Consider the following 18476-nt stretch of genomic DNA (forward strand, 5'->3'; position numbering starts at 1 on the left):
CGCAGTGGTTGGGAGTCTGCCCGCCGATGCAGGGGACGCGGGTTCGTGCCCCGGGCCGGGAAGATCCCACGTGCCGCGGAGCGGCTGGGCCCGTGAGCCATGGCCGCTGCGCCTGCGCGTCCGGAGCCTGTGCTCCGCAACGGGAGAGGCCAGAACAGTGAGAGGCCCGCGCACCGCAAACAATAATAATAAATAAATAAATAAATAAATAAATAAATAAATAAATAAATAAATAAATAAATAAAAGGAAGGAATTGACTGGAGTTAGTGTCCTACTCCACCACCGCTCCCCTGGGACCTTCCTGACTTCTCTGAGCCTCGGTTGCCTCCTCTGGAGTCACATGGAGTGAAGATCCTGTTCCGACCTCCCAGGGCAGGAGGCGATCACACACGTGCGATTGCTTGGCGCCAGCGCAGCGGCGTTACCTCCTCACTGCAGACGCAGCCAAGACCTTTGAAATGCGGGGAGGATGAGGGCAGAGACCTTGCCATCCTCTCACCAGACTCCCGCCCCTCTCCCCCGCCAGGTCCCTCCCTCCCTGCTACCCGCTCCCCCCTCCCCCAGCTGCCCCGCCAGGTCCCAGCCCAGACCATCTCAGCCGAGCCCCGCCAGGACCAGATGTCCCGGGCGCGCCAAGATGCAGCCGCGGCTCTGGCTTCTTGTCACCGCGCAGCTGGCAGGTAAGGCGGGGAGACCCTGGGGCGCGCGGGGCTGGAGCGGATGGGCTTCGCTGCACCCGGGAAGAGCCTGAGCCGTGGAGTTTGGGAAAACTGTCCCCGTCGGATGCCGAGCCCAGAGCCCAGGAGCTGCGGTGGCACCCGGGAGGAGGCGGCAGGCACAGCCCCTGGGGGTGGGAAACCTCCCAGGGAGCTCATTACCCCAGGGGTCCCGGGAGCCTCAGGACTGAGGCCACCTCTGCCCCAAAGTCTGAACCTAGAAGGGGAGACAGGAAGAGAGGAGGGAGAGAGGGAGGAGGAGGGAGGGTTGAAGGAGATGGGAAGGAAGAAAAGAGAGAAAGGAGGTCCAGAGAGGAAGGGAAAATGCCCTTGTCCAGATCTGGCAGAGATGTGCCCCCAGGAAGGGGCCAGGGGCCTAGTTCTGGCTTTGGTGCACCGGTGCTGGGCCCAGGGTTCTGTAGACATATTTTTATTACTTCCGGGAAAGCATCTGTAGCACAATCCGCCAAATACCAGGCTGTTGCCAGCTCTCAGGCAGGTGTGTCAGGGTACCCCCTCAGGGTCCCCAGTTTCCCAAATACTCCCTGGGGGTGGGTGTCTTAGGCTGTGTGGCTCCCCGAACAAGCAGCGATGGAGTTCGAATGTTGGGGTTAGAATATAGCGGAGAGTCTGTCCCTCTGGCCAAGCCCAGTCAGTGTGTGTTTTAGAAGAAACCCCTCCACACCCCAAACTGCCCACTAACCTGTGGTCGATTTGCTCTCGTGTTCAAGAAGTTCAAAGCTGATCCCCCTGCCAGGGTGATAAGTCCTGCCTGCCTGGGCTTTGACCTAATGAACTCAATGACATCTCAAGTAGAAGCTAGTCTAGGCCATTCAAAGCTACTAGTGTTACTGTGGGTCATTTTAGAAACAGCAGGTCCCTCTGAGAGTGGAGTCACGGGGGGACTGAGACCATCAAATGAATCATAGGAGACCGTGAGTGTGGTAAGGCCTGCCTCTGGGTCCGGAGTTCAGGCTGGACTCAGTCGCAGCGGGGGGTTCAGCCTCCAGGGGCTGAAAAGCAAGTGGGCACGAGAGAGACCAGGGTGTGTCTCAGCCAGGAAGTCTTCAAGTCAGGACGCAGGCGAGGATCGTACACAAAGAGCCCAAGGCCCCTCTGACCCCCTCTCCACCCTGGGCTTTCTTGGTAGAGCTTCTGGAATCTTGTTTGCAGCCCCACTATGTGCACATGAGCCCATGATGTAGATCCGGGTTTCCTCAATTCAAGAGTGGCTCAAAGCTCAGGTTCTGGGGTCCCAGACCTGAGTTTGAATCTGGCTCCACCACAAAGAGGCTGTGTGACCTTAAGCAGCCTCTGTTATAAGGTTAAGCAGCTGTGTGAACCTTCCCGAGCCTCTGTTTCCTCATGTGTAAAATGGTATATTTCCTCCCAAAAGATGTGGTGAGGATTAAACAAAATAATGCACGTACCATATTCAGTACAGTGATTCTTTTTTTTTTTTTTTTTTGGCCAAGCCACGCAGCATGCGGGATCTTAGTTCCCTGATCAGGGATCGAACCTGTGCCCCCAGCAGTGGAAGAGAGGAGTACTGCCCACTGGACCGCCAGGGAATTCCCTGTCGATTCTTACTATCTCCCCCAGGAGGTCAATGACCCCACACAATGAAGAATCTCTACTCTGCTAAAAAGGCAGTATGGCTTTGGGGGAGAAGAGAGAAGGCCCAGCAGTCACTTGGGCCCCAGGTACCTTTTCATTCTCAGTGAGATCAGAAGCTCAGAGTCATCTGAGTGTGAGGGGAGTCCAAAAGTTTAAGTTCATTTCTTCAGTGTTAGAGGAGGTCACTCTGGGGCCAGGGAGCCTGAGCCCCAAGTACAGGCAGGATTGTGAATGTGGACCACGACCTCAGAAAGCCTTGGGTACACATACACACACACACACACACACACACACACACACACACACACACACACACACACACTCTGTGGCCTCCTCTGCCCATCCAGGTCTGTGTCCTCTCTGGACCTTGATGCTCCTGGGTCTCTGCCCTGGTCTGCAGTCTCCTCTGCCCCGCAGCTAAAATGAAAGCTTTGCCAGGTCAGATTCAGTTTGTTGGACTCGGCCGTGAAGGACCCATATTCGAATCCTCTCCTTACGATTTCATTTGCTACCAGTAACAACCCCTGAGATGTGAGACACACAGACAGTGCTTTCCCCACATATAGCACTTTCCACTCGGCGGTGCTTTTTTGGACCTTCTAAGCCTCAGAAGCAGGCAGGACAGCAGCAGTAAGCCGCCCTCCTTTTATAGGAGGAGACAGGCTCCACGGCTCGCCTGAGGTCCCACAACTGGCATGGGGCACAGACGGGGTTCAAGGCTAGGTCTGTGCGTTCTGCTCTAGTTTTCCTGAACAATCCCCTACCTGCAGGGGCTTCCCATCTGAGACTGAAATGAACTCCCAGCGCCACGTCTGGGGTTTCTGTCCTTCCACTCGGGAATGGGGGTCCACAGACCGATTGATGAGGGGCTTGGGGAGTAACGGGCTAGAACTGTGCCCACCAGGGGAGAGTGAGTTCCTTTTGCTGTTCGTTGTCACTGTCCAGAAACGGTGGCTGGCCCTCTTTTGCGTTGGCCAGACCGGCCATGTGCTCTGAGCTCCTCTCTGAGCTTGCCCTGGGTCTCCTTCAGCGGCTTGGAGCCTTTTGAAGGTCTGCATAGAGAGGCAGCAGGACAAGGTGAAAGGCAACCAGCTTTGACTTCACACTGAATCCTTGAGTTTGACTCCCGGGCACTTACTAGCTGTAAGCAGGACTTTGAAGAAGTCATATCATGCCTCAGCTCCTCATCTGCGAAATGGGAATAAAAATCCCAAAGTAAGTCTGAGGCGTGACTGAGGTAGTTTATGCAAAGAGCCAGGCATAAGCATGCAGTCCACGAATGGCGCTGTCTCCCCTGTCGCCTTTGTCAGGCTGGCATGGGGGATGGGGGGCTCGAGCTCTGAGTCCTGCGGCCACCGGCTGCATTGCACACAGCATTTCCCCAGGCCCTGCAACTGGGCAGGCTCTCTCGTAACTTCTCTCATACTGGACTACGGGTGACTCTGAGGCCCCACGAGCCTGGCCAAGAAAAACTGCTGATGGTCTCTGCTTCTGCTTCTCTTAGCTCTGCATGGCAGCTCAGCACTCCTGCAGACCCCTGCGTCCATGACGGCCCAGACCAACCAGACGGTGATGCTGTCCTGTGAAGCCAAAACCTTCCTCGCTAACTCTCGCATCTACTGGCTGAGGCGGCGCCCGGCCCCGAGCGCTGACAGTCACTACGAGTTCCTGGCCTTCTGGGATCTCACCAGAGGGACTGTGTACAGCAAGGAGATGGAGCAGGAAAAGCTCACTGTGCTTAGAGATTCTTCCCGGTACACTCTCAGCCTCCAAAGTGTGGAGCCTTCCGACAGCGGCGTCTACTTCTGCATGATGGTTGGGAACCCCTACCTGACCTTTGGGACGGGAACTCGGCTGAGTGTGGGTAAGAATCTGGCTCAGTGCTGAAGACGAGCACTGAGCACCTACTGGGTGCCGGGTGCGTGCCAGGCCCTGGGACATCCCACTCTCAGTGAGCCCCGCCCTGCAGGAGGGAAGGACCTCCGGGAGCGACAGCACTGCTGCTAATAGAAACAAAAAGTAACCCAGGGCCAAGCAGGTACAAGTGTTGTACGTAGTTATTTCGCTTACTGCTGTCAGCCACCCTGGGAGGCAGGTGCTGTTGGATCCCATTGCAGATGGGATGCTTAGGAGCATTGCTGCTTCTTCTGGAGACAGGGCAGCACTGTCCTTCAGCCGTTCTACGTTCACCTGAGGCTGTGGCTGGATTGGGCTGAGTCCCCAGACCTGCTAGTGGTCTCAGAAATCCCCTCCCGGTGTGCACACGGGGAAAGAACAAGCGTGGGGACCCATAGCTTGAACCCACGCCCAGAGCTGCAAGGAGTGAGGAGGCCGGATCCCAGACCCAGCTGCAAATTCTGCTGCAAATTTACCCAGTGCCTGTGGGCAGGTCGCTCCCCTCCCTGGGCCTCAGTTTTCCCATCTGTATTGTGGGGCTGCTAAGGGCCTCCATGACTCCCTCCAGCCCTTAGAAACGGCAGTTCCTCGGGAGTTAAGGCATCATGTCCAGCAGAAATATGTTTCGAGCCACAGATGTAATTTAAGATTTTCTAATAGCCACATTCAAAAACATCAAAAGAAACAAGTAAAATTCATTTAAAGAATATATTTTATTTAACCCAGTGTATCAGTGATATTATTATTTCAATGTGTAATCAGTATACAAATCATTACTGAAATATTTTACATTCGCTTTTCATACTAAGTGCTCGATATTTATGTGTACAGCACATCTCGGGTCAGACTGGCCGTGTTTCAAGTGCTCTGTAGCACACATGGCAGGTGGCTGCCATATTGGATGGTGAGGGTTAAACTCTCAAGGGTGTGAAGGAATCCTCAAAGGCCCCCTCCCCAGGTTAGCCTATGGCCAAGGCCAAGGCCCAGTGGGCCTCCCACTGTCTTGCTTCCCACTCACCTGGGAACTTTTCAGGCTGGGGGCATTGAGAGTGACAAGGGGACCCCAGGAATTAGACCACTCAGCATGGGAGGTGCAAGCATAGCGACATGATCAGGAAGACACAAACCAGAGTGATGCCTTCGTCACATGTCACCAACCTTGGGTCTTAAATCAGGAGGTGGGGAAGGTAGGGAGAGCTCTCCCGACAAGAAGCCGAGGTATCCCTGGAGGGGTGGGTGTCAACTGATTCTTGTATTGAAAATTGGGCTTCTGTGAGTTTGGGGTTTGGGTTTGATTTATTGTTTATGTCTCTATAAGCCTCACACCGCCTACTCATGAGATTTCAGGGTCTAGGAAAGGTGGATGGTGAAATAAGCAAAACTGGTTTTCAGAAGATTCCCACCACGTGTACCACCCCCACCACTCACTCCTGGCTTTGATCTCCCCAAACCCCTCTCACTGCCTGGCTCCCCAGGAATGGCAGTCCCTCCCCAAAACATGTGCTGGCAACCCTATCATCTCCGCAGGGTACGGGTACTCAGAGTCAGAGCCTGCCCTCCTGCCAGAAGGTCAGTACATTTGAAAGGAGGAAGCCTGGATGGTAGAGAACGTATTGGGGGAAGATGGGGCCTTTTTCAAGCCCCTCAAGACACCATGGGCTCAAAACTCCTGCCCCTTTCCAAGAGGAGAGAAGTGGGGAGAACTGGGTGTGGCGGGGTGGTATCAGGAAGAATCAAGGGGACCTGCCTCTGGCCAAGAAGACATTGAAATAGAACAAGTCTCTCCCACAAACCCCCCCCCCCGTCTGTCCCCAGGCCACTGTGCCCAAGCAGGGCACGAAGTCCTGTAGAGCTGCCCCCTCGCAGGCTCACCACTGCCCCACCGGGAGCCTCTGTGCCTCCACGTGTAGGAAGTAGGGGAATGAACACTTCCAAGGCAGTGAGGATTAAAGGGGGTGATGGAAGGTCAAAACACCGCAGCAGAGGGCTGAGCTCCTCCCCGGCTTTGAGAGCAAGACACAAAGCCTGTTCTCCCCTTTTACAATAGTTTCCCTCAGCACTGTGATGACCTGATGTGTTTAACGTTTTGTCAGAACGCGTTTGCTCTTGAGGCAGTGTGCGGGGTGAGAGCCTAGCACAGGCATCTTTTGGCTCAGATGCCGGCCCTGCCGTTTCGTGGCTCTTGAACTCTGAGCAAGTGATTTATTTCAACCTGCTGAGCCTAGGCTTCTTCGGAGATAAGATGGGGAAAATAGTGACGGTTCCCAGAGTTGCTGGGTTCAATAAGCTTGAGCTGACGCTCTTGGCACGGGCGCTAGCCCGAGGTGGGAGCTCGGCAAGGGTTAAGTCTGGTTAGTTGGCTCTTCTAGAAACCTCATGGAGCAGGAAGAGCGGGGCACGTTTTCTCTACTGCTCAAGGCTCAGGGCAGTGAGCGTCTGAAGTGTCCACATTTTATATGGACGCTACCAGGCCCCAAATGACCAAACATTGGCTGCCTCTCCCTTTGCCCTTGACTCTAGAGTTCAAGTGCATGGTGTCACCCGATTCCCTCTCCTACCATTTTGCAGAAAATCATTTCAGTGAAATGTCTACCCTCAGAGGCAGGGGTTGGATTCAGCGGCGCCCGGTGTCCCCGCTCCCTTAGCATCTCTGAGCCTCAGGTGTCTCCCTTTGCCCTGTGGGCTTGCCCTCTGCCTTGTCCCAACACTTCAGCATGTGACACTGGATTAAAATGGGGGAAACTGGGCTTCCCTGGTGGCGCAGCGGTTGGGAGTCTGCCTGCCGATGCAGGGGACATGGGTTCACGCCCTGGTCCAGGAAGATCCCACATGCCGCGGAGCGGCTGGGCCCGTGAGCCGTGGCCGCTGAGCCTGCGCATCTGGAGCCTGTGCTCCGCAACAAGAGAGGCCACGGTAGTGAGAGGCCCGCGCACCGCAATGAAGAGTGGCCCCTACTCGCCACAACTAGGGAAAGCCCTCGCACAGAAACGAAGACCCAACACAGCCAAAAATAAATAAATAAATAAATTTAAAATGGGGGAAACTGAGGCACAGAAAAGTGATAGCACTTGCCCCAAGTCACGCAATGGTTAATCAGGGGTTCTGGGGCTCTTTTCACATCTGGGTGGCTCCAGAGCCCCTCTCTCCAGGACACCAAACAGACATCCATCCCCAGGCCTTCAGATTCATGGGAGAGTTGGGGAAGTAGATCAAAAATCCTACTGATCTGTGACCTTCAAGCCCCATAGCAGCCTAGGGAACACTGAGAAGGATTTTAGTACCTGGATATAAGATGTGCAGCTGTAAGTTTTATCTCTGAATCCACCTGCTGTTTACCTGGCTAAAATATGTGTCTTGCTTTTGTAGTTGATGTCCTTCCCACCACTCCGCAGCCCACCAAGAAGCCCACTCCCAAGAAGAAAGTGTTCCGGTTCCCAAACCTGGTGACCCAGAAGGGTGAGTTCTCCCGAACCCCTGGAACCTCAGAAGCACAGCAGACACTCTCCCTCCCTCCGTCCCTCCCTCCTGTCATTCCTTCCTTCCTTCCACAAGCCCTTCCCAAGTGTGGACGCCAGCCTGTTTCTCTAGCCCTGAGCTGGGGTCTGAAAGGGAGCCGAGTGTGACAGCAGAGCTATCCTCCAGCAGCTCACACTCTAGTGGGAGACACACCCCCACATCATCACAGGACAAAACTTAATGAAGGGTACATCCACCCAAAACTTGCATACAAATGTTCCTAGCAGGATTAAAAAGCAGAAACCACTCCAATGTCTACCACCTGATGAATAGATTAACAAAATATGGACTCTCTCTCTATACAATGGAATGTTATTTAGCCATAATCAAGAGTGAAGTACTGATATGCTACCACATGGATGGATCTTGAAAATATTTGGCAGCGGAAGAAGCCAGTCACAAAAGACCACATATTATATGATCCCCTTGATATGAACTGTCCAGAATATGACATTCCTTGAAGACAGAAAGTGATTAGTGGTTGCCTAAGGCTGGGGGCTTGGGGAAGGAATGGGGGAAAGACAGCTAATGGGCACAGGATTTCTTTTGGCGGGGATTAAAATGTTCGAAATTAGATTGTGGCGATAGTTGCACAACTCTGAATATAACAAAAACCATTAGATTATACACTTTAAACAGGTGAACTTTACAATATATAAATTATATCTTTTTTTTTTTTTTTTTTTTTTTTTTTTTTTTTTTGCGGTACGCGGGCCTCTCACTGCTGTGGCCTCTCCCGTTGCGGAGCACAGGCTCCGGACGCGCAGGCTCAGCGGCCATGGCTCACGGGCCCAGCCGCTCCGCGGCATGTGGGATCCTCCCGGACCGGGGCACGAACCCGCGTCCCCTGCATCAGCAGGCGGACTCTCAACCACTGCGCCACCAGGGAAGCCCAGGGAAGCCCTATAAATTATATCTTAATAGAGCTGTTAACAAATAAAAAACTCAACCCAAAGGACAAGCACTTTGGGACTGACACATACACACTACTATATATAAAATGGATAACTAATAAGAACCTACTGTATAGCACAGGGAACTCTACTCAATACTCTGTAATGACCTAAATGGGAAAAGAATCTAAAAAAATGGTAGATATATGCCTATTATAACTGATACACTTTACTGTACAGCAGAAACTAACACAACATTGTAAATCAACTGTACTCCAATAAAAAGTAATTTTAAAAAAAGACAAAGGACCAGCACTTTAACCTTCCCCAGTTTTGATGCCTAATAGAGGACCTAGCACACAGTGTGTGCTTCATACATGTTTACTAATGAGTAAACAGCTCACTTCTCTGTGCTACAAGCACCAGACACCGTAGCTGAGTACGCACACATGCACACACACACATGCGCGCACACACACACACACACACACACACACACTTGCCTTGAACCCATCAGTCAAATGTGTTTCTGAAAAAACACTGATCTCTGTCCCCCAAAAGTTACTGGTGACAAAAAGAAAGTGCCACCTGCTCCCACCCATAGGACAAGCCACAAGCAGCCACACCAGGGCCGCCTCATGCTACTGGTGTTGCTTTGTCTTAAATATTTATATAAAGTATCAGAAAGAGTCTGGGGGGAGGCATCTAGCAGGATCCAGGGGATGGGAGAGGGAAGCTGCCACCTGAGTTCACAGTAAAAAGCAAATCAGAGCCCATGTACAGAAGGACAAAGTCTTAGGGAACATAAAGGCAGAGACAGAATGAGCTCATTTTATAAAGTATGCCCCCCAACTTTGCCGAAAGGATTTCAGGCAGGGTATAACCGAAAAAGGACACAAAAGGCCGAGACAGTAGAGGCACTAAGATGAGGATGCAAAACCTGGCTCTGTGCCCTGGCTCTGGAGGAGCAAAAAAACCCCGTGAAGCAAAGAGTAGACCCCAAGTCACGTGGCACCACTAACACCCCTCCCCCCACCACAATGATATAAAGAAACAACCCGGGCATCAAAGCCTTCATCCTGGCGCTAAATTCTAGAAAAAAATCTGCTCTGTTCATTCTTATGTAAGGACCGCTGAACGATAGTGAATTCAGTAGCACTTTATAAATGATGGAAAAATGGTCTTCAGATTTTTTGCATCATTTCTGATACCAACCCTCAGTAAAATCCCAGGGTAACGTGCAATTCCAACATTACTAGGTTATTAAGAATAACCAGGATGTGTGTGAAGGTGGCCAAGTTGGGGGGTGGGGCGTCAAGGGGAGCAGGTGGAGGTTGCATTGGGGGTGGGGGACCATGGGGAAGTGTAGCCTAGTGGTAAGTTAGCCAGGCCTAGGTCTGAATCCCTGTCTACCGCTGCTTATACTGTGCAACCTTGGGCAAGTGATTCAGCCTCTCTGAACCTCAGTTTCTTTCCCCTGTCAAGTGGGAATGCCCACCTGGCTGCAGGGAAGGCAAGATAAAATGTGATACTATACACAAGGCCCTCGGCTCGGAGGGGCACCTAGACAGAGCTCAAAGCTTGTTATCATGAAAGAAACCCACAGGCCGCCATCGGGGAGGGGCCTGCTCCCCTTGAGACAAGCTGGGGAGGTGCTGCGGGACAATTTCTAAACTGCTGTCACAGGAACAGTGTGGTGAGATACAGGTCTCAGGAGACCCCAAGACCCGAGCAAGGCAAAGTAGGTGGGGCTGAGTGTCGCTGGTGTGTCTCTGGCCGCTGGCTCCCTCCCCAAGCAGGCTTTTCGCCACCTTTACTAGAAGCGGCAGTTTTCCTGGTAGGTGATCGCGTTTCACCGAGGAGGACCCGAGGACCGGTAGCTGTCTCTTGGCCTCTAGTTCAGGTCATAGCTCAGGAGGCCTCCCCTGACCCCTCTCCCCTATCCCTGCAGTCTGTGTTCACCTCCCTTACTTAAAACTTTATCCAGGCATAATTTGCATGTCATAAAATTCATCCATTTTAAGCGCATGACTCAATGAGTTTTAGTAAATTTACCGAGTTATACAACCATCACCACGATCTAGTTTTAGAACATTTCCATCAAACTGTCAGATCCCTTGTGCCTGTTTATAGCTAATCTCTGTCCCCCCCCCCCCAGCCCCTGGCAACCGCTAATCTACATTCTGTTGCTATAGATTTGCCTCTTCTGAACATTTCATACAAATGGAGTCATAGAATATGTGGTCTTTCATGCCTGGTTTCTTTCACTTCACACCATGTTTCTGAGGTTCCTCCAGGTCGGGAGAACATGGGGGAGATGAGAGGGAGACAGACAGAAACCCTCACACATCAGAGGTGGGAAGGACTTCAAGGGCCTCTCACCCAACCTTCCTCTCCACGTGGCACCATGCAGCCTTGGTGACGGCAGGCTCCCTCCCACCGAGCAGCCCATTCCATCCCTTCCACCACCTCTCCTGCCCTTAAGCTGTCACGATGGGACTGGCAGGGGCTGTAGAACTCGGGGAATCTGGGTCCAAATCCTGGCCCTGCCTTTTAGTATCCAGGTGACCTAGGGCATGTCCTTGAACTTCTTTGAATCTTGGTTTTTCTGAAGTGTAAAATGAGAGATAAAAATGACAGTAATACCCTCCTTCCTCACAAGATGGAAGTTTGTAATTAGTACTATACTTGGCACATAACAGGTCCTCAGTAAACATTCTCCCCCTTCCCTGACGTCGAAAACTCTTTCTAATTTTTTTAACCTTGAACCCCAACCTGCAGCCTTTCCCTTTTCACCCATATGGGTCTTGTTTCTGGCCCTTCAGCTACTCACAGGGACCAAGCACAGGGACACGAAGGGCGCCAGAGCAGGATCCGGGGCATCGATGATATAAACTCTGCTGTTTACATAGCATACAAAATGGGCAAAGGAACAAATAGGCAACTGATAGAAGAAAAATCATACGTGGTCAGTATATGAAAATCGGCTGAAGTGGACAAGTGGTGAATTGAAGCGAAATATCATTTTTCACCCACTGGCCTGGCAAAAACTCAAAACTTTGATAATGTCAAGGGTAGGCAGGGTGATTAGGAATGGAATTCACTGCAGCCTTTTTTGGAAGGCATTTCACAGTATCTGTTATCACTGAAAATGGATATAGTCTATGGTTAGTAGTTCTCATTTGCAGTACCTGCCTCCGGCAGGCTCCTGCATAAAAAAGAAATGTACCTGGAGGTTTTCTACGAGATATTTGTAAAACACAGGAAACAAACAAAATGTCCGGTTAAAATAAAGAATGTGCTGGGGGCTTCCCTGGTGGCGCAGTGGTTGAGAGTCCGCCTGCCGATGCAGGGGACGCAGGTTCGTGCCCCGGTCCGGGAAGATCCCACATCCCGCGGAGCGGCTGGGCCCGTGAGCCATGGCCACTGAGTCTGTGCGTCCGGAGCCTGTGCTCCGCAATGGGAGAGGCCACAACAGTGAGAGGTCCGCGTACGGCAAAGAAAAAAAAAAAAAAAAAAAGAATGTGCTGGTATGTTTAAGTGAAGGAAAAAAAAAAAACCTGGTTGCAGAACAATTTGTACTATATAAGCCTATGTATTTTTTAAAGCTATATGGGATGTATTTATGTAAATTATGTATGTGTACATGCAAATTAACAATGGCAGTTGCTTCTGTGAAGGAGCTGGGATGCCAAGGGGCATTCTAACCATATACTTAAATCTTTTACAGTGAAAATATATTCACGTATTTCTTCTGAAATTAAAAGTTTTAAAAATAAATAAGAAAAATCCAGGCATGCAAATTGTCTATCTCATTTGAACATAAACAGCTCCTGAGTTTATTAATTTTTAAAATTTGCACGTGGGACATGAAATTTTATATATGAGATGATCTCAATGTGTTTAAAGAGCCTAGAAAAAAGACTGGAAGGAACTATGTGAACAGCGGTATTCTCCGGGAGGTGGGGCTTCCGGCTGATTTTCCCCTCTTTGTATTCATCTGCACATCTCAAATATTTAATACGTGTGTCTTTTCCAGGCCCGTCCTGTGCCCCCCTCATTGTCGGCCTACTGGTGGCTGTCACCCTTGTTCTGCTGGTGTCCTTGGGCGTGGCCATTCACCTACACTGTAAGTTGTGCCCTCCTGGGCTGTCATGGCGACCCCTTTTGCTGTTGGAGGTGTCCCTGAGGGTCCTTCCTTCTCTAGGGAAGCAGGGCAGATGGCAGCCTGGTGGAAATTTGCCCCTCCAACCCCGAACCCATGATAGTTCCAAGAAGTGATTCTTGACCTGAGGCCAAGCTTCAGGGATCAGAGAACACCCTGTCTCTGGAGTCAGACAAACTTGGATTTGAATCCGACTCTACTGATTCCTGATCTAGTGACCTTGGGCATATGCCCTGCCTCCCTGAGCCTCAGCTGCCTCACCTCGGGTAACCATGTTACCTATTTCCCAGGGCTGCTTTTGTAAAGTCCCGCCCAAGTGCCCGGCTCGGGGCATGTGCTCAGTAATCAGCAGTGTTGGAAGCAGTGCACAGAGATTGCGGTAGGGTTGGGGTTATGTTCCCAGAAGCTAGAAATCCTCCCCTCCGTGAGGCTGTGGGGAAACTCAGAGATGGCTGCTGCACCCGGTCACTTCCGAGGTGGGATCACCTCCTTCTATGGGCCCCCCTGGGAGCTTCAGGGGAGGCCCGCACAGCTGGCCAAGAGCCCAGAGCCCCAGACTCTAGCCCTGACTCTTCTGCTCAGCTATGCCACCTTGTGCCAGTCAGTTACCCTCTCTGGGCTTCTGTAAAATGGGACGGGGTGGCCCTCAAGGACGTGGACTAGATCAGTGGCTCTTTCATAGGTCACAGACCCCTTTGAAGGTATGATGGCGATATGGACCCTCTCCGCAGAGAAATGCACCACGTGCACATTTTTGCATACAATTGCCACCCCCAAAAAACGGGATCCATTTATTCCATTCTAAGAACCATTAGAGTTCAGTGGTCTGCAGACTTTTTTGATCAAGGACCTCATCAGTAAACAAATCTTTTAATTATAAAGCCTAACTTCAATTAGCTGTATTTATTTATTTAATATATTATGTATGTATATATTTAATATATATGTATAAGTATATTTATATTCTTAAGTGATTAATATTTATGCTAGCTGTGTTTATTTAATAGTCTATGTATGTTATTAAGTGTGCTTCAAACATAAAAAGGATGAGATAGACACGTAAATAGACATGCTCATCTTTCCTTCCTTCATCCCAGGGGGAAATCTTGCACTTCCCCAGAATACACATGCTCTGATTTAAGACCACCTATCTGTACAACCTCTGCTTCCTGACCTGCTGTGAAGGGCAAGGTGGCGCATTTAAGGGCACACAGACTGCCACTTACTAGCTACATGACCTTGGGCAAGTCATTCAGTAATACACTCACCCTCCACGTCAGCTTCCCCGTATGCAAAACGGAGATAGTAAGAGTACCAGCTCAGGTTTGCCATGAGCAGTAAGGGAGTTAAAACCCACGAGGTGTCTGGAGCAGAGCCGGGCACCAAGGAAGTGGTCCGAGGTGTCAGCTGCCCCTCTCATCGCCCTCCTCCCTCTCTGGGGCTCGGTGTCAGTGGCTCACAGCCCATGCCAACCAGCGGTCTTGTTTTCTCCTTCCAGGCCTGCAGAGGAGAGCTCGGCTTCGCCTCCTGAAACAGTAAGTGGTCAGGGCCTTGGAAAACTGCCTGCGCCGGAGCCCTGGGTGTGGCCCTGGCTTCCTCAGCCCCTGACACTTTTCAGAGCCTCCAACTGCGAGAGCCCCAGACAGACACCACCTTCAAAAAAATCACACACTGTATAAATAGATGGGCTCGTGGAGTTCAGGCAAAGAGAGAACCTAAGCAAACAGGAGCCCGATTAGTCATCTAAGTATACGTCAAGAATGGTGAGATTTAGCTCTTAGCTCTCCTGAGAATAATAGTGAACCCTTTTTTTTTTTTTTTAATTGAAGTATAGTTGATTTACAATGTTGTGTTAGCGTCAGGCATACAGCCAAGTGATGTAGTTATATATATTCTTTTTCAGATTCTTTTCCATTACAAGTTATCACAAGATATTGAATAAACAATCACCTACTGCATGGGTAGAACCAGTAGGATATCCCAAACTTTTTGCCACCCGTTATTTCATTCAGCTTGGTCCTGCATGACATAGGAGGGTTATTTTCACAGATCAAGACTTGCTCAAAGCATTTGGGACAGTAGAGAGCAGCCTCAAACTCAAAGACACATGGGTTCACCCCAAGGCCAGCATCTCCACCAGTGGAATTCCTTCCCTCCCAGTGTTGTGTGTTGGACTTGACCCCACCTGGGTCCCAGGAGTTGGCAAACCCAGCAGCTGAGTCACATAGACACAGGGGCTACAAGGCTCGCTGAACTGGGTAAGATCCAGCAGAAGCCAAGGCAGAGGCCAAGGCTGCCTGAGGTTCCCAGACTCGGGGGCTCTGGACCCCTGTTTGGCCACGGGCAGTGTCCTTGGACTGCCTTTCCTGCCTCAAAATAGAGATTGTTTCGCATCTACCTATCTCATTAATTACACCCCCCTCTATGTAGAGTGTTTGAAAAAAAGAAAGCAAGCCCCCGCTCGTAGATTGAGATCAAGAACTCTGGCTCCGTTGTGAGGCGGATCAGGGTTTGAATCCTGTCTGCTACTCACCAGCCTTGGGACCGTAGGCAAGTCACTTCACCTCTCTGAGCCCCTGATTCCTCATCTGTAAAATGGGATATAACAGTACCGACCACATGGCCACTGTAAGGACTTACTGAAGAAGCCCCGTCTAAGTGTCCAGCCCCTGGATCCTTGGAGTCAAGGCAGCAGCTCATGTTACTTACAAAAGGCAACTTTATGAGCCCAACAACCAAGAAACAACATGTTTTCTTGTTGAATGATAAGTGACAGACCATATTATATTAGTTTCAGGTGTACAACATAAAATGTATTTTAAATACTCTGAAATGATAAATTTTCATATATGCTCACTACACTGTCTGCTCTACATAATTACACACATTGTGTTTGTATATATTTGTATACATTGTATTGTATAGTTGCTTAAACATGCCTGCTGCATTTCATGGGCAATTTTCGATGGTAATTTTGATGGTGTGCAATTTTCACTTTACGTGCTGGATTTAGAAACTACCCCGTACTTCAGAGACGGTAACTTTAACTTGTTCCCCGGTGATTTGATGCCAGTTTGGGAGGAGTCGGCTGCAGGACCTCATGCTATGGCAAACCCCAGGGGTTCTGAGGATCAGTTTAGGCGAGGGAGGGGCTGGGGGTGGCCCCGGGTGGGACCCTAGCCCCCCTCACCCTGTTCATTCCGAACAGCTCTGCTTTCATCCGTTGCCTGTAATTACACTTACCTGTAAGATGTCGTTGAACAAAAGGGTTTGTGGCTAAAAAGAAGTTTGAAAACCACCTCTGGTTTTGCTATCATGATCCAGGTGTGGATGAAATAGTCCCTGGGCCTCAAAGATCAGCTGTTACTAATTCAAGGTGCAATTTGGGGCAGACATTCCCCAGCCTCTAACTGGCCTTAGAAAATCATCTGTCGGCAGGCCACGTTTCTCTGGTCCCTTAGTATGCATCGGTGAATCGCTTACCTTAGAAGGTACCGCAGGAAGTAACACTATTCAAAGCTAGAGTTCTTAGGGCTGCGTTTTTTGAGCATTTCAACTTTTTTAAATGACTGAGATGGGCCCTAAAAACACACCAACACAAAACTCTTGGCCCTAGGCTACTTACTTGGAGTGGAGCCCTCCATCCTGATGCGCCATTTATCTCTCTTACAGGAAATACAATAGCATTTGCCTGATGATAAGTGGTTTCACAGCTTGCTGTTGTTTTCAGGTTTTATAAGTGAGCAGAGGATACGTTTTTGGTGTCCTGCTACAAAAATATATTGGTCGGTGATGAGCAAGATCTGGAGAAATGAGAGAGAAAGGACACGCTCAACAATGGAAATGTCACTGACCTGCTGAAGCTGCCTGCTTTTAACTACTGCAAGTTCTTTCTGTGGGCCTTGTGCATGGGAGCAACTTGTTACATGGTCATCGGGAATCTTAGAGAGAAGGCTTCAGAACCCCAGGGGCACTTTCTGTACCTTGCAAGGCACACTGGAGGACTGAGTCCAAAATGGCAGCCAGCGCACCACTTACGGCTCCTGTACTCATCCTGGGTTGGGCTGAGAATTTCAGTGTTGGCCATCCAGCCACCGCCTTGCTTTGCCCAGGTAAGGCAGTGACGTTGAGACCCGAGTCTCTCACGGGATGGTGCTGGGATGGGTCCCTTTGGATTTCCCAGGCTGGGGCTGACCCTCCTCACAGAAGGCCCCAGAGAGCAGACCCAGACTGGAAAGGAGGTTTCCAAGAGGCACTGACCTGACTCCCACGGTCACTTCAGATTCTGATGACATCCTTTGGGGCTTGGAACTTGTGGCTTGGGGGGCGAGAGGCCACTTGATCTCCCACCAGGAAGTCCTTCAGCTTTCACTTCTGCCCTCCCATGGCTCATGTGTTTTTTCCCTTACTCTCTGTTCCTGTTATGATAATATCTTGGTTGTAAAAATAAAGTCTTGAGTGAATGATACACATGGCTCCTGTGATGTAAACACACAAAAGCTCATCTACGTGGCAAAGGTGTCGGTGCTCAGTTAAAAAGAGATAAGAGGGTTAAAATGACAATGTCTTCATTTTGCGTCAAGTTCTTCATTTGCCCGCAAACATGCTGTACTCCACTGGGTAGGTGCAGAGAGAAAACCTGGACAGGTTGGAAGCACCCAAGGCACCCAGAGCCAGGTAGCAGATGCCCCAGGGGCCACCCCCTCCAGCCCACCCCCAAGTTGCCTTCACTAGCACACGTTCACTCCTACCGAGCATGGAACCCCAGGGACTCCTGGCCGGCAACCTTGCACCAAAGAGGTGAGACACATCAGGGTCTCTGTCGCATGTCCGTTAATATTTCGCTGTCTCTCAGCTTCAATAGTCAGAGAAGAAAGATGCAAGGAGAAAATGCTGAGCTGGGGTGGAGGAGTTGTAAAAGCCCCTGGATCTTATCTTAGTTCCCCAGCCTGGGCTTGAGCAACTTAAGTGCTATTGTGCCAAAGAAGAATTCAAACGTTGGCTGCATTCACAGAAGCACAGGGCCCAGGTCAGGGAGGAGAGAGTCCCACCGGCTTTTCCTGGCCAGCCCAGGGCTCGGAGGTGGGATTTAAGAAGGGCAATGGCAAATCAGGCCATCTTCAGAGGCCTCTGGCAGCTGCAGAATGTGACGAAGGGCCAATGTGACCGTCTCCCAGCATCTGAGAGGCTCCCTGTGGAGTGGGGGGTGCAGCAGAACTAGCAATGGTGGGTGGGAGTCAGAAGGGCATAGATGCAAGAGGTGCTCAAGAGAAACTGACTCTTTCTGCCATCAGCTATAAGGACAACAGAACAGGTTGCCTCCCAAAGCTGACAGGTCATGGGAAAGGGCCAGGTTAGCCTGGACCAGACTCCTCCGGGGTTCACTTTGCTCCGAGACGCCCTATTTAATAAGAGACTAAGGCCCAGACATGCAGCCTACCCTCCCTGAAGGCTCATACCCTGTCCGCAGAGGAAGTAAGAACAGACCTCAAGGCCCCCCAACCCACTACGAGCTCTGCTATTTAGCTGCATCTCCCTGCTGCTGTCTTTGTGATGTGTTTAGTTGTTTGTGCGTTTGCATGGGGTGAGGTTTGGGGATTCAGGTTGGGGGGTGACTTTCTGTTTTCTGTGCAACAGACACCTGCTGGGGCAGCCTGGCCTCCATCTGCCCA

The 18476-nt window shown here is 50.7% G+C and overlaps 1 protein-coding gene across 2 annotated transcripts; it reads left to right on the forward strand.

Moving 5' to 3' along the window:
* The first annotated feature begins 118 nt into the window (after nucleotides 1–118).
* Nucleotides 119–17271, forward strand: CD8B (CD8 subunit beta). 2 transcript variants are annotated; one of them, XM_059079373.2, is made up of 6 exons: nucleotides 119–681; nucleotides 3839–4198; nucleotides 7597–7686; nucleotides 12679–12768; nucleotides 14303–14339; nucleotides 16535–17271. In XM_059079373.2, the coding sequence occupies exons 1-6, from the start codon at nucleotides 471–473 to the stop codon at nucleotides 16545–16547; spliced, it is 801 nt and encodes a 266-aa protein (XP_058935356.2). In that variant the 5' UTR covers nucleotides 119–470; the 3' UTR covers nucleotides 16548–17271. The 2 variants fall into 2 exon arrangements, with proteins under 2 accessions (XP_058935356.2, XP_066862996.1); XM_067006895.1 differs by lacking the exon at nucleotides 119–681 and adding an exon at nucleotides 2397–2420 and having other exon boundaries at nucleotides 16535–16641.
* The last annotated feature ends 1205 nt before the right edge of the window (nucleotides 17272–18476 follow it).

Source organism: Kogia breviceps, chromosome 11 (assembly GCF_026419965.1).
Source record: "Kogia breviceps isolate mKogBre1 chromosome 11, mKogBre1 haplotype 1, whole genome shotgun sequence".
Taxonomy (NCBI): Eukaryota; Metazoa; Chordata; class Mammalia; order Artiodactyla; family Physeteridae; genus Kogia; species Kogia breviceps.